The 20,331-nt window shown below is 35.0% G+C and overlaps 2 protein-coding genes across 2 annotated transcripts in view; both read left to right on the top strand.

The window, feature by feature from the left end:
• The first annotated feature begins 831 nt into the window (after positions 1 to 831).
• Positions 832 to 12,110, top strand: LOC125385471 (SEC14 domain and spectrin repeat-containing protein 1-B). The gene is made up of 12 exons (XM_048407662.1): positions 832 to 2,486; positions 3,339 to 3,531; positions 5,395 to 5,508; positions 6,432 to 6,609; positions 8,513 to 8,613; positions 8,695 to 8,904; positions 9,171 to 9,356; positions 9,432 to 9,546; positions 10,067 to 10,308; positions 10,420 to 10,542; positions 11,236 to 11,427; positions 11,835 to 12,110. Exons 1-12 carry the CDS (start codon positions 2,302 to 2,304, stop codon positions 12,108 to 12,110), a joined length of 2,115 nt encoding a protein of 704 aa, XP_048263619.1. The 5' UTR covers positions 832 to 2,301.
• A 671-nt stretch (positions 12,111 to 12,781) lies between these two features.
• Positions 12,782 to 20,331, top strand: part of LOC100643650 (titin) — a 230,450-nt gene continuing 222,900 nt past the window's right edge. Inside the window, exons 1-6 of the mRNA XM_048407033.1 lie at positions 12,782 to 12,898; positions 16,596 to 17,211; positions 17,793 to 17,974; positions 18,083 to 18,281; positions 18,783 to 19,002; positions 19,553 to 19,797. Coding sequence (XP_048262990.1) covers positions 16,597 to 17,211; positions 17,793 to 17,974; positions 18,083 to 18,281; positions 18,783 to 19,002; positions 19,553 to 19,797 — 1,461 coding nt within the window. The 5' untranslated portion in view covers positions 12,782 to 12,898; position 16,596. The remainder of the gene's footprint in view (positions 12,899 to 16,595; positions 17,212 to 17,792; positions 17,975 to 18,082; positions 18,282 to 18,782; positions 19,003 to 19,552; positions 19,798 to 20,331) is intronic.

Genomic DNA, 20,331 nt, shown 5'->3' on the forward strand with positions numbered 1-20,331 from the left:
AGTGAGTCTTTTGAAAGAAATTTCCTACGAGTTTTAATTGAAGTTTTAACGTGGTTGTAGAATGCTTCGTGCGTGATCGATGCAAGAGGTAAGTGGAAACGGAGAATTTGAAATTCTTGGATTCTTTTGACGGGGTATTTGGTCGCGGAAACAAGCGAGTTTTGTGAAACAATCTCAACAAGAATTTGAATTACAGTTGAAACGTATTGGTAGAATATTTGTTGCATGGTAGTCGTACAAAAAGTCGAGAAAAGTTGAAATTCGTGGGTTTCTCGTGTAGGGTATTCGGTTGGGGGAGGAAGCGAATTTTGTGACAAAACTCCAATAGAGATTTTAATTAGAGTTAAAATATGGCTCGTAGAAGATATTGTATGGAGTAAACGTACAAAAGCTATTAAGTCGAGATCAGGAATTTAACATGTTCTGACTTTCCATATGATTTATTTGATGATATGATAAAAATGAATTTAATGAGAGAATTCTATTGCGGATTTTGGTTGAAAATTTAAAACATAGTTATACAAGTTTTCATATATTAAAAACGTACAAGCAGCAGGTAGGAACGAAGGAATTGAAATCTTGGGAATTTTTATACGAGATGCTTTTTTGAGGGAGAAAATTAATTTTGTAAAAGAGCTTACAGAATATTTCGCGTATGTTAAATAGGCAAGCGAAAGACTGGAATCCGTATTTATCAAAGAGTAGATACTGAAGATTGTGATCATGGTTTCGTAAGGTGGCTCGTGACCGGTTTTGAAATCGCTCCGAGATAGACCTTCATTGTTTCGCGTCGATAAGCTGTTGTTTAATGCATTTACTCGTGCAAACAGTTACGCTTCTATTCACAGAAACTTTATGACGTATAATTTACTAAACTTACTGATTTAATAAACGTAGTCGAAACAAGTTTTTACTGGCAAACCTTTTAATCGAAGATTCTTCTCACGAACATTTGATCGGTCAACTCGAATGTACATCTTAATTTGTTGGTCAAGGTTTTGGAGGGAAGGCGCGACATAAAACGTCTGGAACGTACAACTTTCACTGTAGTCTATGTTTCTTTCTGTATGCAAATTGCACGAGACGATTCGCTCGGAACGCTCTATTAATCCCGCGAGAAAACAAAACTGCACGCGAGATAAAACCACGCTTACGTCTCGGTGAATGTACCGTGGTATGCAAACCACGAGATTGTCTTCTTTTTTCTTTTTTTTTTTTTTACGCAGTCAACGAGCCTGATCGCGAGTAACACGATTCCGTCGATCGTTCGGCACGGCTGTTCGTGACATCGATCGTTCACCCGCTTGATCCGTCTTGCGTTACACCGGTTACGTGCTATACGACGCTCCACTTTCCATAGATTATGAGACGCAGTCGATCGTTTCTATGTCTGGAAACTCTCTCTTCGTGCACATCTCGGCTCATAAATATGTATTAGGACTACCGTGTTTCTTGTTATCTGATTTTAGATTTTCATTCAGATTTCAGATAAACTTGTCTGCGTTTCTTATTTAATTCGTTTGACATGTTTTCAACGAGGTTTAGAGGACCTGTCAGGTGCGACAGATAATTCGTAACTCATCGATGGACTGCGGATTTTCGTGCGTTTAAGATAAATTGAAAAGTGTTTGAAATACAGTACTTGTTATAGTTATTTAACAGGCAGAATAAACTTCACCATAGGACTCATTTGAAAATTATTTTCATCAAAATATGAATTTGCATAAAAATCCACCTACTCATCACGATCTTCTTCAACTGTTGCAAACAGCTTCTACAAATTTTTAGTTTCTTATTCTTCATAAACGCAAAATTCTGGTTTATTAGTCGTTGATATTATCTTGTTATTTCGAATGATTATCATGCTTTGTACAAAGTCAGGATGTGTCTCAGTATTTGTGAGTGGGCTTGTATAATGTTCGAAGAGTGGTAACAAACTAACTATTTAACAGGCGGAACAACCTTCACCATAGGATTTGTCGAATTATTTTCATCAAAATATGAATTTGCATAAAAATCCACCGTCCTACTCATCACGATCTTCTTGAACTGTTGCGAACAGTTTCTACAAACTTTTAGTTTCTTACTCTTCATAAACGCAAAATTCTGGTTTATTAGACGTTGATATTATCTTGTTATTTCGAATGATTATCATGCTTTGTACAAAGTCAGGATATGTCTCAGTATTTGTGAGTGGGCTCGTATAACGTTCGAACAGTGGTATCAAACAGAAGTATCGTTTTGTTAATTTAGGTTAATCTAATTGTAATTGAACAATGAAGTAGGATTTGATATTCAGCCATGCCCACGAAGAGTCTGCAAGCAGTGGATATCTTAGAAGCCCTCGAATCGAAGCTCGCGTACATTCCAGGAGGTCGTGATCGCGAAGGAAGACCTTTGATAGTGGTCAATGTTCCCTCAGAACTTCAACCGACCACGAAGCCCAGGTTGGAAACGCTGATCGCCTATTTCTTGTCAATTTTTAGGTAATCATTAGTGTTCAAATATTGTGCATATTCAGAGTGAACGTTTATTTAAGACACAATAGAACTTCATTTATCCGAACCTGTCGAAGGACAAACAAGGAAACTGGATTTACAAGGACACTTGTTAATATTCAGACACCATGCAGAGATTCTTATTTCATCCATTTATTTATAGCAATCTTATCGAATTGCTTTTCAATATATTAAAACATTCACTACAGTTAGTAGAAACATAATTTTTATTTATTCGAAATGTATAGGTTTTCGTTCGACTCGTTCATATAAAATAAAATGCATGTTTTTACCAACAGCAGTAAGTTTCTAATATCAAAAAACGTAGTGTAATATCGATAGCAGTTATAAACCGTTACAGACGAGAATAGAAAATATTCGGTCGCTTGGAAAGTTCGTTCCGATTTACATTTCTATTCGATGTACATTTATCGAATTATATAGATGCCATTTTCTTCCACAACGTTTCTCCGTCTTAGATTTTTTCCGGTAGATTTCTTACGTCGACCAAATTCCTTAAAAATCGGAACGAACTTTCCGAGCGGCCCAATAAAAATCTCTCGAACGCAATGGTGTTCGAATATTAATAAAAATCATTGTCCATAGAACCTACGTGAATATCTTTGCCATATAATCCATAAATGGCAAACCCGTCTTCCTCCATTACTTACAATTTTACATATTCCACGCCTTTCAAATAAGTAGATTCGGTCAACAGCTGAAATTTCATCTGAATAAATGAGGTTCTAATTTAGCAGTTTCAACTGTTAGAGATATGTATACGTAGACAAAATAACCAAAGGATCAACAAATATTATGAGACGTATGTTTCGTGAATAGCGAGGAGACGAAGAAAAATGGATTGGTGTTGATAGTGGACGCGCAAAGAGGTGCATGGCGCGTGGCAAGGTCTTGCATTAGGCTATCTACTATACTTCTGGGAGCTTCTGCAGCTTCTGTGATAGTAGTACGCCCAGACGGTTTCTGGGATAAGAGAGTGGATAGCTGTACGAAATCCCACAAAGAAGGAGAGGTTGGTAATTTGCATTCAAAAGTTTAACTTCACACAATGATGATTTAACTTCCTAATGATACAAATAGTTTTATCATTTCGTAACACGTAACTTTGAAGAGTGCTCATCGATAGTAAATTAATCGTCAGAAATAGAAGCATAGAATGGACCATAATTTGAAACCGTCGATTAAAGTGCTTACTAATAATAATATTTCGATTAAACGCTCGATTCGAATTTATTAGGTCGTCCGGAAAGTTTCTTTCGTTTTATAAGGAAATAGTGGATGCACAAGATTTTCCATTTTATACTATTTTATCGAATTACGTATGATCCATTTTTGTTCCGTCAAAATAAAGATCACATCGTTCGACAGATTAGGTTTCACGTTTGTATAAATATGCATCGTTATAAAATACGTGTCTGTAAAAGAAAGACACTTCTCGGACAACCTAATGGTATCCCATTCGTATAATATAACGTTCCGGGCAACGCTAAAACATCGGTTTGTTATGTTACCTTGATCCTTAAAGATTATACTTCCCATCATAGCTATCAGAATCATAAAGATCGAAATCGTGGTAAACTGACTACCGTTATTTACAATTTTCTAATCGAATGACAAATTTTATTAACACTAAACCTAAAAAATTCACCGTTTTCGAATTTCTACATAAATTTAACGATATTTAAACGTTATTGCTGTTACTTCTGTATTTAGAGATCACAATAGGTATTGGTTTATTCTTCGGATAAATCTATCACGCCTATCTCAGCTGAATAATATTTATTGAACTTTCTTAGATGGACTAGGAGTAAGAACAAAAGAATATCTTAAATCTGTCGATTAAACCTATCGATTATATCTAGAACTATCTTCTACTTGTTATTTATTGCAACTAGCACATCTGCATATGGATGGCGAGCGCGAACTCACGTTGTAACTTTCAACAGTTATCATATGGCTTCATAATTTCTGACTTCCTAAAGCATGCATACGATATATTCTTCGGCGTTTACTTTTAGTTTGCTTTCCTCTTTTCTAAGAGAAAATTCTATTCTGCCTTGCGTACGTGGGCGATCAATTTGACGAAATATTTTGGTTACTCTTAAAATAAATGCAGTCAGTACAAAGAAAAGGCAAAGGTACAAAATCAGTAATAACAGACAATGACAATTGTTACGCCCGTAATCTTGTTATAAACCATAATCTATGAAGATGGCTTTTATTAAGAGCAAACAATTATACTCGTCATATACTTTTCAACGATGGCGCGTTCTGTTTCATAAATTTGTTCAGGAAAAATTTTTCAAAACGTTGATCTTGACAATATTTTTTAGGTGATTGAAATGGACAATATCGTCCACTTTGCAAACAATTACCTACAATATTTATAGAGTGAAACAAAATCTGTATACAGTTTCCATTTCCTCTAAAAAAAAAAAAAAAAAAAAAAAAAATAGGAATTTGCATAAAAATTCAGGGTTTAGCAAACGCTATAAATGCAATACCGTAAATTATTTAAAAAATGAAAAGTTAATATCGTAGTATTAATAATAATAATAATAATAACAGTAATAGTCCAGCAAAATGAAATATGTTTCTAATTTTACTCGAAGTTTTTATAATTTACAATTTTTCCCCAACTAGCCCAGACCAGACAAACTAGTTTCGCTCGAAATGTTACTTGTTATTTAAATCACTGGCCTTAAATGTGAGGTCCGGTCGTTCGATGTACGGTCGTCTCGCTCGGTCATCGCGTGAAATATCCACGCGTGTTTGTCAGAATCGTCGTGCGTGAAGAGCCCCAATAACAACGAGTTAATTGCGGGTGTAGGAAGGCGCGTGTCGCAAATTAATTTTCAGCTCGTTGTTGTTTCAGCCGACGTATCTCACCCTGACGAGGCTCCAGCTTCACATTGACTATGCCCAGCTGGCGTACGAACTGGGTGGCAACAAGCCGTACGACCACGCGGACTGGATCCAGAAACGCGTGGTAATCATCTCTCGTCTATAATTTGCGCTCAAATAAACCGCATTAACCGTATTAAATCGAAACGATGAAACGTAACTTTCTACGCGAGATACCTTTGTGAAAGCCATTTCATGGCACATTTACTTCTTTATATATTTTATACGAATGTCTGGCTAGCGCTGCCGTAAGATATAAACAAGATAATATTAGCGTAGTATCGTAAGATATCGAATATGGATATATTAGGTTGTCCGAAAAGTTTCTTTCGTTTCATGAGGAAATAATAGACGCACAAGGTTCTTTGTTTTATATTATTTTGTCGAACTACGTACGATCCATTTTGTTCTGTTGAGATAAACATTTCAGAGATTTGGTTTCACGTTTGTACGAAGGTATACTGTTTTAAAAAACACGTTTGCGAGAGAAAGATACTTTTCGGATAACCTAATAGATATTGTAGCATATTGAGAGTATTCATATTGATTTACGCTATTAATTACGTCAGAATTTTATTGAATGGTAAATTACATTCTAATTTAGGGTTCCGTGTTAAATTAATTTGCGTAAAAAATAAAAAGAGGAATTTGCCGAAATGATAGGTTTCGTGTATTCGAATGCTATAGTATTGATCGTCTTACAATAAAATTATGCATTTACAAATTTTCTCTTCCGTATAGAAACGAAATGAGTAGAATGTTTCTATTTGGTTCTATTCGGTAAAAATAATAGCTTTCGCGTAATTGAAGAGCGTCGTATTTTCCGCTTTATGTGAAAATTGTGTACGTGCCAGTTTTCACTTTTTTCTTTTTTTAAGTAAAGTGAACTGTGAATGCTTTTTTGGTCCTAAAGTGTATGGGTGAAAACGATGAACAAATGATTAATAAATTTTTTAGAGGTATACAGAATTTCTATGACAATAAGTTGTACTGATTTCAATGTGGCAGAAAGTGGAAGACTACACTAAAGATGCAGCCGATCTTGTTACAAAAATGACTGACCTACATCAAAGACTGATGATCACTTTGGATGGATTTCGGATGTCAGAATCGGATGATGATTTGGAATCCTACTCGAGGATGAGCAACGATTTAACATCTCACGCGCAACATGTTCTTCAGTCAGGTGAATGAAACATCGATTACTTTGATACATTTGATGCAAAGATATACTCAAAAAATTAACGCAATTTCAATTTTTCAACGAATTTTTTAATTTCGTATTAGCAGGAATATAAAATTGAAAAGACGTATCGTTCATCTTAGTATTAGGTTGTCCGAAAAGTTTCTTTCGTTCCATAAGGTGATTATAGATGATAATAGATGATAGATAATTAAAGGGAACTAGAGCGTTTCGAACCAAGGGTGTCAACGTTAATTTTGTTACAGGAATAAAGCATGAAATTCACAAGATAAAATCGCATTATCTGTTTTGTATTTTTAGGTATTGCACGCGGATAAAGTGGTATAAAATTGAAAGGTGAAATTATATTATCTATTTCGTACTTTTAATCGGATCGCACTAATGGAAGATTATATTATAACATAATATTGTATGTAACATTATATGAGTATACCGATGGTAATAAAAGGATCTGAGGTAGTTGAAGCTTTTTATAAATCGAAAAGAAATAGATTAGGATAACAAGACTAATAAAATCATATAGGAAAATTATATGTAATTCAATGAATTTAGGTTGTCGGAAAAGGTTCTTTCGTTTCATAAGATGATAATAGATGAACAACAATTTCTGTTTTATATTATTTTATTGAATTAGGTGTGATCCATTTCGTTCTATTTCTATTATTATATTCGTGCGTAATTCAATAAATTAATATAAAATAAAAAACATTGTGCGTCGTCTATTATTTCTTTATAAACCGAAAGGAACATTTCGGACAACCTAATATTTCTTTAATTTTTTTTTTTTTTTTTTGAAATTCTCATTTCAGCAAATAAACTTTGAATATAAAATCGTTCGTGTTAACATGATCCTTTCACGTTCTTCTTTAATATCAAAAGCTGTGTAACGATAAAGAAGAAAAAGAAATAAAATCGAGTAGAAAATGAAGAGACCAGAATTGAAAAATTTACCATTAAAAAAAGGAATAAGCCGATAATCGAAAGTTTTAATAAAACCATCATTCCGCCATATACAGAGAAATCTCGAGTTTTTCGCCGCGTATCTGTCACAGTCGGCTCGTTTTCTCGTGTCATCGTTATCGATCGCTCGAATGTCTATTTCCTGATCCGTAGTACAATCAAGCAACCGGTTGTACACGAGGATCGACACTCGGATATGGCCGGATTGGTCGGAAAAATTGAAAAACCGGCTTAACCGGATGTCGAGCAGGAACGTTTTTTTAGAAGTAAGCCGGCAGAGTCGCGTGCTCGCGGGAACGCGCGAGGGTGTAAAAACGCTGACAATGCAACGCTCGTGTAACTTTTATTTCTATTTCTTCTTTCCCTCGTCTAGTGCAAGATCCCGCTATAATATTGGAATCTTCTTGGAAATGCGCATTTTTTAAGCCTACGGGGATTGCCTGTAAAGCTTTGGAATTCAGAAAAATTGATACACTGTTATTTGTACCGCATTATGCTGGCTGTTAACCGACTGCAATCGTTTTTAGTCAAGGCGACTTGGAAATCGTAGTATCTGTGATTTAATCGAATCTAGAAAATTTAAATATTTTGATAGAACGAATGGACGCAATATGAAGGAAGGATTTATCGAGTCTTTCTGTTATGTTAAAAATAATTGAAACTTTCACGATAAGTGAATGATACATTTGTGATTTTCTAAATTTTAGTTATGTTTTTACACGTTACGTTGCACTCTGTTCGGATATTTCGTGAATATGTCAGTTCTTCTTCGAAGCAAACCTGGAACAATCTTTGAAAGCCAACAAATCACAGATATGTCAATATTAAACGGATTATACAATAATAAGTTGAAATTAGCGTTAAACAAATATTACATAATGTTATAAGAACAGAACGTTGACTATCTGTATTTTTATAATTTTAGGCAGAAATTTAGTCAGTTCGATGAGCAGAGAATCTACGAAGGACACTTTGGACACCTCGATAAAAATTTACGAGCTTATCGATTCCATCGAATTGAAACAGGTACCGTATCTTCTTCGAAACAAAAGGAAGATAAGTAAAATTTCCTGTTCTTTGCAAATGTGATGATTTATATTTTTTTAGCTGGACATTGAAAACTCCTGGTCAGAAATGGAAAGAAATTTGGACACAGCCAGGGTAATCGGTGACCTCGAGAAGGGCGTGTCGCGTGTTACAGATTGGATCCTGGGACCAGCGGATGCTATGTTGAACTCTTGTTGTCAAGTTGGATTCGACGTCTCCTCCTCGGAGGAACTTCGTAGACGACACGAAGAACTGGAATTAGAATGCAGGGTAAGATATCAATATTAACACAAAAAGCAATAATTTTCGTGTAAAATGTCTACAGTAAGCAATGATAGAATATTTTATTATCGAATAAATATTTCTTCATAATAAAACTTTCAATCAACTAATTATTAGTTTGTTACTTACACATTTGTTTGTTAATTACTTGTATAAAGATTGAAACTTTTTAATACTTTAAAACAAGAAAGAAATTAAAATGATATCGAAGGAAATTTCGCATAGAAGATAGTTTGCATTTGTTTGAATTTCAGGAAACTTACGGACGTTACGCGGAATTGCTTCACAAAATCGATAGTTTACCAAGCACGCGTTTATCGGAAGACTTGAAATCTCAAAGAGATTTCATGGACTTCGTGTGTAGAAGCTTCGCAAACAGACTCGAGAGACGACGAAACGTGTTAATCACTTCTCAAAGATTTTTTAGACTAGTTTCTGAGGTATTTATCGTTAGCAAGGAGTTTTCAAATGAACATTTCTTTTTTAGTTAGCATCACGTTGCTACTATTTTTCAGTATTTTGACAAAACGAGCGAGGTATTCGACAAATTAGTAATGGGTAATAGAACTCATGACTTTTCTCAAGCTGCAGTGAATCTTCTAAAATTGGAACAGAGTCAAGCAATTTTAGGTAAATAATTTTTATTTAGCAAACGTCTATACCAAAGTATTGGGTAGTTAGCCGAGGCTGAAATTAAATATTGATTCAGAAAATTTACTTAGAAATTTAAGCTGCATATTATATGAAAATTGGTTCATCATCATAGAAACGTATGTTATGCGTGAGATACCTGTAACAGTGTGTATCAAGAATACGATTGAGAAGCGGGTGGTTTTCGAAAGGAACCGGTGCAAATCATTCGTAGAAAACGTTGGAATTGCGGATAGAATACCAAACAAAAGCTTTAAATCATCACGTGTTGCCAAGAATTTAAAAAAGTACTAGCCAGCGATTTTGTTGCATTAGAAAATTTTTTCATCGAAAATCTATCGAAATGGAGAAAATTCTTGTTGTTATCCGTAGCATAAATTTCGAATTAATAACAAAATTATTTTTGTTTTGAAAATTTCTTTTCTTCGTCCGAGTGTCTTTATTATCTCTTCGTCAAGTCTTACGATTTACGCTGAAAAAGATCCTACGTTTATTGTAGAAACTTTAGAGTGCGAGTTGGTAAAGGAAGGTGAAAAATTGTCAGATATTTTGTCAATGCCCGTGAAGGATGCGCTAGGTCGAGACGTGCACGTTGACTATGGCGAGGACATAGTGAATGTCAGAGATATTTTGGATGCAACGAACGCTAGGAAAAACATTTTCAATGACAGCGTCGAGTTCCAAAAACTGTCTCTAAAACAGATCGCTTTAATATATACCTACGAAAGCGACGCTAAACAGGTGATTGTACAATGTTATTTGAATAACATTTTTACTAAATAATATTTCATTTCAATGAAGTATTTCTAAGTCGAGTATTTCTATGCGTTATTTATATGTGAAAGTTTTTAGGCTGTAATATGGTTGAACGATTTATACGATGTTCTGTTAAAAAATCATATGGAAATCGGTTGCAACGCGATCGAGATACAGTCACAAAAGGAAGAACATCAATCGTTTCAGGAAACTGCTAAGGTATGTAGAAAATAAAATGAAATAATTCGACAAATCACCTTCGTCGCATAGAAATTGTAACAATGATCTAGTAATCAAGAAGTTGGACGTTTACAAATGCACAGAGTAGAAATGCAGAATAAAATAATTTTATATGCATTGGGTTGGCAACTAAGTGATTGCGGATTTTGTAATTAGGTGATTATGTACAGTAAATTCATTATGAATATTAAATATATATGATAATAAATTAAAATAATGAAGATGAATGAAAATAAATAAATATATATGAATTAAATATGTGTGAATAAAGTGAATAATAATGAAATGAAAATAAATAAATATATATGAATTAAATATATGTGAATGAAGTGAATGATAATGAAATGAAAATAAATATATATGAATTAAATATATATGAATGAAATATACTAAATTCATTATGAATTTTATTATAAATTCATTATGAATATTAATGAATTTATTATACATTATCACCTAATGAGGAAATCCGCAGTCACTTAATTGCCAACCCGATAGTATTCATTATCTTGACGCTTAAATCACTAAGAAAAGTGTGGAATATAATTTAGAATAAAATGATAGGATAAGCGTGCAGTAAAATACGTACACAGATTTTAGAGTAGAGTAGTAGAAGAAAGATAGAATGACGTAATTTTATTCTTTACGGTACCTTAATATTTCAATTTCTAGGGGACTTATGACTATGGTTGTCAATTAGTGAACGGTGCTCAAGTACTAAGATTATCCTGCAGGCTACCACTGGAAAGTAACGCGGCTCTGTTCTCAAGGCTGCGTCAGGCTTGGAAGCAGCTTCGATCCGTTGGCCAAGAACAACTAACCAGACTGAGAGTGTGCGCTGTTTTCCATAGAAGCGTCGAAGATGTACGATCGGTGACCGTCATTTAAAAATTTCCAGCACATTACAATGTACAAATAATCAAATTTCCAATGTGAAATCTTAAATTTCAAACTTTACCGTATACCCTAACTATAGCTTGTGCGTTACAATTTTCAATTGACAATCGAAGAGCCGAAGAGAAAAATGGTACAGCTGACAAAATCTCCAATTAAAAAAAGAAAAGACTTTAACAGAGAAATTTCCGAAACTTCAAAACACGTTACTCTATGTAATTACAAAAACTGTTTGGAAATTATAACAAAATTCTTTAGATAGATGTAAATCCTAATTATCGTTCTCTCTTTTTCTTGCTTTTGGAAAATAAAAAATGCACTGTTATTGTTCCTATTCTTCAAACTATCTTCTATAATTTCCAACGTATTTCTTCAAGCACTGTTCGAAGCTACACGACTTGATCAAGACCGTGGCATCGCTTCGTCGATCCTTGAGACCAGAAGACCTAGCCGCAGAAGCTCGAGCCAAGGCCGAGATAAGAGACATCCTGAACAATCGAGAAAAGCTTCTCCTCGAGGTTGGACGAATGGTGAGGCTGGGTCGTCTCTTGAGAACACGCTTGAAGGAACCTCTCTGTCATCAACGGCAAGTACGACCGCGATCATGCATGTTTCGAAAGAAATTGTCGACGCTAATCAACCTCGATGATTAACACTAACACGTAACAAATTGGTAAATAAATACCAAACATCGTACAATCGATCCTTCTTAGAATTTTTGGTGAAATTGTTGGCCAGGAACAATCGCGGAGCTTTCTAAAAGGAGAATCTCTAAATCAATCGTAAACGTATATACTTTTAGCAAAATATTTTACTATATTTTATAACAATTATTTTTATAATAATATTTTTAAAACAAGTAAAAATTGCACTGCATAGATATTATTGTAAAATTTCTCTTTATTTTATAAATATGAAAAGTAACAAACCTCTTTATGAGTCACTATAATTAACCATTTAAAACGTCCCCCTTTTTGATTATGAAAATGGGTTAACGTCGTAAATCGTTAAGTGAGCGTTTTCAATGAAATTGGTTCAAAAGTAACTTGGAAATGTGTGTTCGTAAATCGTGAATGGAAGTCAGGAATCGTATAACGAATTTTTATCGACATTTCAAACGTTTCTGGCAAGATTTCCCGCTCGAATTTCCAAGCTTTCTCGACCGTCCAACCGTGTCCTTGGATTTTTCCTCCCCATTATATCTAGTGCAATTGGGTTCGGTGCAATAAAACGCGCGCACCTCGGTCGTCTACCGCAAGAGCAAGATAAGTCGAGTTCATGCGACGGTGTTGTGAGAAAGATCGAGTCGGTTGGTACCGAAGTAATATAAGAGGCGAGGAGGGCACGGTAACGTCGACGGGCACCTCCGTTTTTAACGGAGGCGGTGTGTCAGTCCATGGCTGCACGTCGACCAGATACCTACACCTTGATATTGCTGCATGTAAGTCCGATAGTTTCGAAATACGATAAACGTGCTCTACTCTCGTTCGACCTATTGTTCCTAGAACCAAGTACCATTTTCATCCAAATCACTTTGCATCTCTTTCTCATTCGATTCATTATAAAGTCTACCAATCTTTTATCGATGAAACAATTACCTCGAAATAACATAAAACGATTCTTCTTCTGTCATATAAACTGCATCTTGCGTCAACGTCGTTCTTGTAACTTAAATTTAACTTGTAACTTAAATTTTTCGAAGAGAAATAAATGGTATTCAGTTGAAATTACCAAACAAGCATAACGAAGCGATTAGTTAACAAATTGTTAGTTCATTGTCTTACTTCTTCCTTTCTCTGTTATGTTTCACATCGTTCAAGTTTTGTTTGATCGGTGAAGTACGTACTTGCAGTTCATTCGGCTACGTATTAGTGAATGAGACAATGTAAATACCTTTTTATCCAACATGCAAATCTCATACAACGTCATTATTTTCACTTATTTGTCTCATAGAAAATTAAATGACACTTGTTGAAGCGACGAGATGAATATAACGATGAATAAAGCTTACCAATTAATTGCTTTTTTTTTGTTTTTATTTTTCAATTTTTATAATTATTGCAATTTTATTCGATCTACGAAATAAATGTGCATTTCGTCGAATTTCACCCACGTGTTAGTGCGATAAATATAGGTCACTTGCGTCTAGTGTTGACGTGTGCGTAACAGTTTGCGCTCGTAGAGACGAACGTCCTATTTTCACCCACATGAGGACGGTCAGGGCCAAGAAATTGTTTCACGCGAACCGTCCGTTTCTAATATTCGTTTGCAAATCGCAAACGTGAAGTTCGTTTCTAGAGCTCGCGCAAAAGTGGCTAGAATTTTGCCTCTGGAAAATGCAGCTGATTGGCACCCAGCCAACATAAACGAATATCGTTTCAAACCAGCTCCTTATTTTCTTTCCCTGATTTTTCGCAGGTTGACCTATTTGTTTCAAATTCTTATCGTTCAGGGTGGCACCGTTCTCCAATGCTTCTTGGTTCGTGCACGCGTGCTCGAGCTTTTGTTAACTGATATTGCCAGGAGAACCCGTTGGCCACGGTCCACGAACTTCAAAATCTGATCGACGACGGAACCACTTCGATCAATCGGAGCTGAAGATTTCCGTCCGTTATTTTCGGACTCGCGAAACGTTTCATTCGGAAATTTTTACGTAAGACGTGAATTATCGATTCTTGCGCGTTCGTTTCGCGAACAGTGAAACTTACAGCTTCCGATCCACCTAATTAATTGTTTTCATTCATTGTTGGGATTAAATGAGTCGTGAATTTCTACTGGCTAGTTGGTTTATGATTTCTCAAGAAATTTTTATTATAAATATTTAGGATATTATGAATATTTATACACAATTACAATTAATGTAATTACAGTTTGGTGATTACAGAAGATATTGACACACACACCAATGAAGCGCCTTTTTTATCAAATTCCATAAATTTTAATTTCATAGTATCGAATTTTTTAATCATATGAGAGTACAATTAAATGATACGAAACACGATACACTTGCGCCTAATTAATTACTACATAAATGCTACAGTAAAATGAGTGGTACATCAATAACTTTTATAGCCACTGTGTATGTATCATCGTAGATATGGAAAATTCACAGTGAACGTACTAAAAACTTGGAAAATGCAAATTTACTTACGAACAAAAATTTGTTTACTCCATTGATCTAATTATAATGCAATTGACGATAACTTGCAACTTCCTTTCTCTCTCCAATGAAGATAATCGATATATCGCGATCCTCTATCGTCTCTTACAACGTATGTTACGATATTGGTAAAACCGAAAACACTTTCTACACTTTCCTTTAGAGTACATAAGATAGCCATAGATCGATTGAAATTTCGATATATGCAGCAACGATTGAAAATGCCGCTTAAAAGTGACGCTATGCAGATACAGCGGCTCTTGGTTCACCGAAATTAGAACTCCGCCCCACATTGAAGCCACCATCTGGTCCACGACGCTTCGTCGCGGCGCTGTCACTGTCGATTACGTAATTCTTTAGAAATTTGACGTTTTCTCGAGACTAATTTTGCTAACGCATGCAGATCGATCTTATACATTAAGATGCGTCGATCATTTGCTACGGATCGATTATTGTGGACAACTAGACACGCGATTTAGCTTCGAGCACCGATGATTTCGCAAATACAGCTACAAAAACATATATTGCTCGTAACTATGCATATAACAGTGCACGATATGTATATGAATAAGATGGTCATTTTTTGAGAAATAGAAAGGAAAAGATATTTTATTTCACTGACTGAATGAAGATATCGAGGAACAGGTGATGTTGGTGGAAGTTTAAAAAAAAGCATGATCGTAAAATGCTAGTTTAACGATCATGTCCGTTCTAAAAATTCTTGTTTAAAAGGCTGCTAAGAGCTTTAGCTTTAGCTTTCAGCAAGAAGCAAACGTACTCTTTAATATGATATAAATTATAATTGGTATTCTAATTGTAAGTGGATTAACAGCTTCGTTTTTAATCCTTCGATATTTTTATTATATGTATTTTTTTAAAGTAAGCCGAGTGCTGATGATTTTTCAATTACGTTCAAGCAAAACTTACTAGACACCCCATATATCTGCAAAAGGCACATGTACGCACTCATAAAGCAAGTTATAAATATCGCAAGGAACAACTGCGATAAATCCTCGATACTTTATCATCTTAATCCGCCACTTTCAAACTTCTTCAAACGCAACAGGAGAAACAGGACAGGAAATAAAGTAAAACACTCTGTTAAAAAAACAAAAAACCGCCATCTGTTAATCACGTAACGTAGTGATTTACGCGCAACGACTACTAAGTTATAGTATATGCAAAATATGGCAGAATACGTGGTATAATCTTACAGCAGGTTATTCCATATGAAAAAAGAGAGAAACCTAAAATAAAATTTTCTGGCTTCGGAAGTTATTTTACGTGAAAATATGTATCGAATTTCTTATACGCGCGTTTATTCTCGAGAGAATCGAGTTCGAGGACTTGTCAAGTACCTGTGAACTGGACTAACTCTTCATTGGATACGAGTAGGAGGGAACGAATGGAAGAGCAGAAGGCTATTCTATACGCAAAGATAAACTAAAAACATAATATAAATTTTTTTCACTTGAAGGCTTGTTTTCAAGGAAATCGAATTTGAACAGATTTAAGCTCTGAACAAAAAAAAAAAAAATGTATTCTTTATTCTCGATTTATCTTCACGTACACAGGATAATATCCTATCGTTCGTCCATTGATATCCAGTCAGAAATTAATATTCTCCGAATGTTCACACTCGATTTTCTTAAAAACCAGATACGAGATCTCGAATGAGAAGATTGTAAATATTCTCAACTTTTGACTTATTTTCGCACACAGAATAACCTGCTGCTCATTGTCCAGCATCCACCAAGAAATTTGACAAATGGAAACTCGACGTTAGAAATTTCCCAATTACTTTCCTGCGAACGTACACGTAATCTAACCTCTGTTGTTACCGCTGGTCTTTTGTCACACCGTGTATAACAAGATCGATAATCAGGCACGCGATCATTATTCACGAAGTCGACGGACCACGGTCCAGAAAAATGTCTATTAATAGCGAGAAGTGAACGAGAGAAATTTATTTTTCTAGAATGTCTGAAGCCGAGGATGCCTCGGGCAAAGGCAGTAACCTGACAGCGATTGAAGCAATCTCGGCGAGGCTGGCGGAAGTAACGCGACTCGCCGAGAAGCTGGACGCGAGACTTTGCGAGGCTGGAGCCAGGACTCGACCAGTTCCGATGTCGTCGTCCGCGATGTCCTCCACTTCGTCTCTTTTCTCATCGTCGAACGTACCAGTCACCACGTCCACGTCCGTTCCTAGCCAAGTTCAAACTATTTCTACCGGAATCTCTGGATCCATTGCTGTTACTACCTCGTCGATTGGAATTACTACACCTCTGATCAGTTCCTCGGTGTCTACGGTGCAACTGCAACCTAAATTCGTGTCCACGATCTTGTCCTCGGCGACGAATAACGAAAGTGTTGGTCCTTCGAAGGAAAAGATGTCTGGCTTGGTGTCTTCGATACCACAATCGGCGAATGGAACGGTTTGCACGGGTACTGTTAATGGTAAGGCTGGTTCTACTATGCTGGAGAATGGTAAGACGAAGGAAAAAGTTGCTGAGAAAGAAGACGGAGCAGAGGAGGAAAGTAAGGACGTGGATTTGGACCGAGCGAATGACGTGAAGATGGAAGAAGTCGCGGAGGTGAGATAAATTCGTTCGTTTAATGAAGTAAAAAGTATTGGTTAGAGAAAGGATACGATGGTGTGTTTTGTGTTTAATTCATAATGGAGGTTCAAAGGGGGAGATAGTGTTAATAACAGTAACGTAAAAGCTGTATAAAAATCATTGAACGTATTAAATAAAGTCACTTACATAATTTTTTTATCAAGATACAAACAATGTATCATTAGAGATTCGTCGTTAAAAAAATGTTTATGATTTGGAAAGGAAATTATTTATTACAGACACTTGAACGTTCTGAAACTTGATAAAATTGTAAAGTTTGAAATACTAAGAATGTCAAAAAACAGAATTCATTAAAGTAAATTAACTGAAAAAAATACTACAAAAGAAAAATATTATACGAGTACAATGTTAATCCTCGATGAATTCAAGTTTAGAAAAATTGTTTGACACTAATTGGACGATTATTTTAAATCATTTAATATTTTATCCCCTTCTTCTCTGATCGTATAGAGTTGTCTCTATATCTCTATATTAAGTCAAATTTATATTCAATGTCTCGTCGAGTGCATTTTGTGATATTTATATCACGATTGTAGGACGTAATTGAGAAGTCATTCGACGATAGTCAAGCCGATGATTCGAACATAGAAGACTACGTGACCGCCACCGAACGTTCAATTACTCCGACAGTTCGCTCCAGAAGCGAATCCTTCGTTACTTCTCCAGAATGCGAAGACCTTGCTGCTCCAGCAACCATAACGTCTAATAACGATAATTGGTAAGAAACACTGTCCATAAACAAAAAGAACACTCATTAATTAATTCGTTCATGAATAATACGATCTGATTCTAATAACGATTCTTTTTCGTCTTTTTATTCGCGAAGGTGGAACATCGAGGAACCTAAATTTATCCCCACCACTGCAGCGGCGTCTTCTCCTGTGTTTAAACAAATGGAAGCTTCGAAAGAGCCGAAAATAGAAAGAAACGTCGTCGTATCGGTGGATACTCCGCAATCGGAAGCTAGTGAGACGAACAAAGAAAAACAGATTGAGAAAGTCGTAACAATGGAAAAGAAAGTCGAAGTACGTAGAACATTTTTAATTTATGTTTCTATGAATAATTGAAGGTTTACGGCAACAAGAAGGCAGCTCCGATATTTAAAATAGCGAACAAAAGAAAATATTTATAAAATAAGAAATATAAGAAACACCATAATTTTACTAAATAGGTTTATATTTAATAAAATAAATATAATATATATTATGGAATAAATGACTATTAGAAAAATGATATTTCTTAGTACAAGAAATAGTAAAATAAAATTAAATTGTAAATTGTACCTATTGGTAGAGAAAGGCAAAAGCATATTTAAATTGAGAAAGTTTATTACTCGAATATTAATTAACTATGAATTTATAGCATGTTCCGAAAATCGACCTGATTCTGATTGATCTGATTGAGTTACTTTTTGTTGCTTTACTCAAATTATGGAAATGTACGGCTACCTTCTTGTTGGAGCAATCCCTTCAATTTGCGTACGTCGAGATGTTTTTAATGCGTTATTTTATCTTGTGTCGATTCAGGAGAAATCCGGGAAGATCGTAAAAGAAGTTACAGAAACAACGACTTTACGCGTGTCTCACGACACTCGTTTAGGTATCGCGTCTTACAAAGTGATATCCAACACCACGCAAGATCATCGAGAAAACGTTGATGTTAAGGAAATCAAGGATCTCGAACGAATCGTGTTTCCGGATGTTCAGACGAATGGATTACACCACGAGACAGGTTCCGGTTGCAAATGTGAGACTTTTCACGTTCAATGAAACTTAATTACATTTTAATTAACAAATTAATTAATTTTCTATAAAAACATTTATTGCATTATCTACACAGATTATTTTCATTTAAATCTAAAGAGTTATCAGAATGATAGTTTTATAGTATAATGTATTGCATATTTGTTTAAGATAGGGCAGTAATTTTCGTGTTCCAAGGCGTTATAAATTACGTTGGAACAGAATAAGAATTTAATAATCAGACCATGAGCCTTTATGCATTCATAGGAAGTTTAAAAGTGCAAAAATACACATAGTGTATAAAAATATAGAAAGTATCTAAAATATGGTTATTTGTAATATTGAACAAATAATTGTTTAGATCTTATTCCTTATACACATAAAGATATCAATTCACATAGATACTTGAAGGCTACTAACAACTAATACAAAACAATTATATCTGCCTCCAACGGAACAAATTGAAAATATAAAATACAATTAACTATCTATTTACTGCGATAGCCCTACTAAGAATGTTTCAAACGATTATTAAAAATCATATTGTTTCGCAGCGGATTCGTACAGTCGTAGAGACGAACTGTCAACGAAAACAGACGACACCGAACGCGTGATCAAATTCGCAAAGATTTGCGAGATCAATCAAGAATCGCGCGTAATCCCTGCGGACACATCGAAGGATCTTTCGTTGTCCTTGAAGGAATATACGCGACATCGCGAAGATAGTGGAATTGAGATGTCACCGACGAAGAAGGACGAGAATCTCGAAGGGCAAGATTTCCTCGAAAGAGCGAGGAAGGTGAGTTCGATCGAAAGTTCCTCGATGAATGGCGATCGAAGGAACGGATGTTGCAATTGCAATTGCAGTCACGAAGCTGCATGCTACGATCGTTTTTCCATGCAACAGAATCTGATCGAGCTTAACAGCGTTAATGAGAATCGACGTTGTGTGCCACTGTCTAATGCAAGCTGATTTTTTTATGTGATTTGTGTGCTTCTTATATGTTATATGTTAGATTCCTTTTTGTACGTTCAACCCGGTTAAATTAACTATTTTATAAATGTGTATTTGATATAATTGTTTCTGAAGAAATATATTAGTATAGTTGTAGAATTGTAACTGCAATTATTATTATTGTAGTCTGTATAAGTGATAAAAATACGATAAATAAGTATAGTCTATACGTTTAATTTATATTTTGTTTTTTTATTAAGTACTCGATGCAACTTATAGGGTGTTGTGATAAATATTATTATATAAGCAATCAAAGACGCCTGAAGCTTAAATTTCTTCAATTTTATACAATAAAGTATCAGGATTATTTTAGACTCT

The sequence above is a fragment of the Bombus terrestris genome, chromosome 7 (genome assembly GCF_910591885.1).
Source record: "Bombus terrestris chromosome 7, iyBomTerr1.2, whole genome shotgun sequence".
In the NCBI taxonomy this organism is placed as follows: domain Eukaryota; kingdom Metazoa; phylum Arthropoda; class Insecta; order Hymenoptera; family Apidae; genus Bombus; species Bombus terrestris.

Coding starts and splice junctions, on each gene's coding strand:
- LOC125385471 (XM_048407662.1), top strand. CDS start 2,302: ATGCCCACGAAGAGTCTGCAAGCAGTGGATATCTTAGAAGCCCTCGAA. Junction 2,487..3,338: donor TATTTCTTGTCAATTTTTAG/GTAATCATTAGT, acceptor TTTCGTGAATAG/CGAGGAGACGAAGAAAAATG. Junction 9,547..10,066: donor ACAGAGTCAAGCAATTTTAG/GTAAATAATTTT, acceptor CGTTTATTGTAG/AAACTTTAGAGTGCGAGTTG.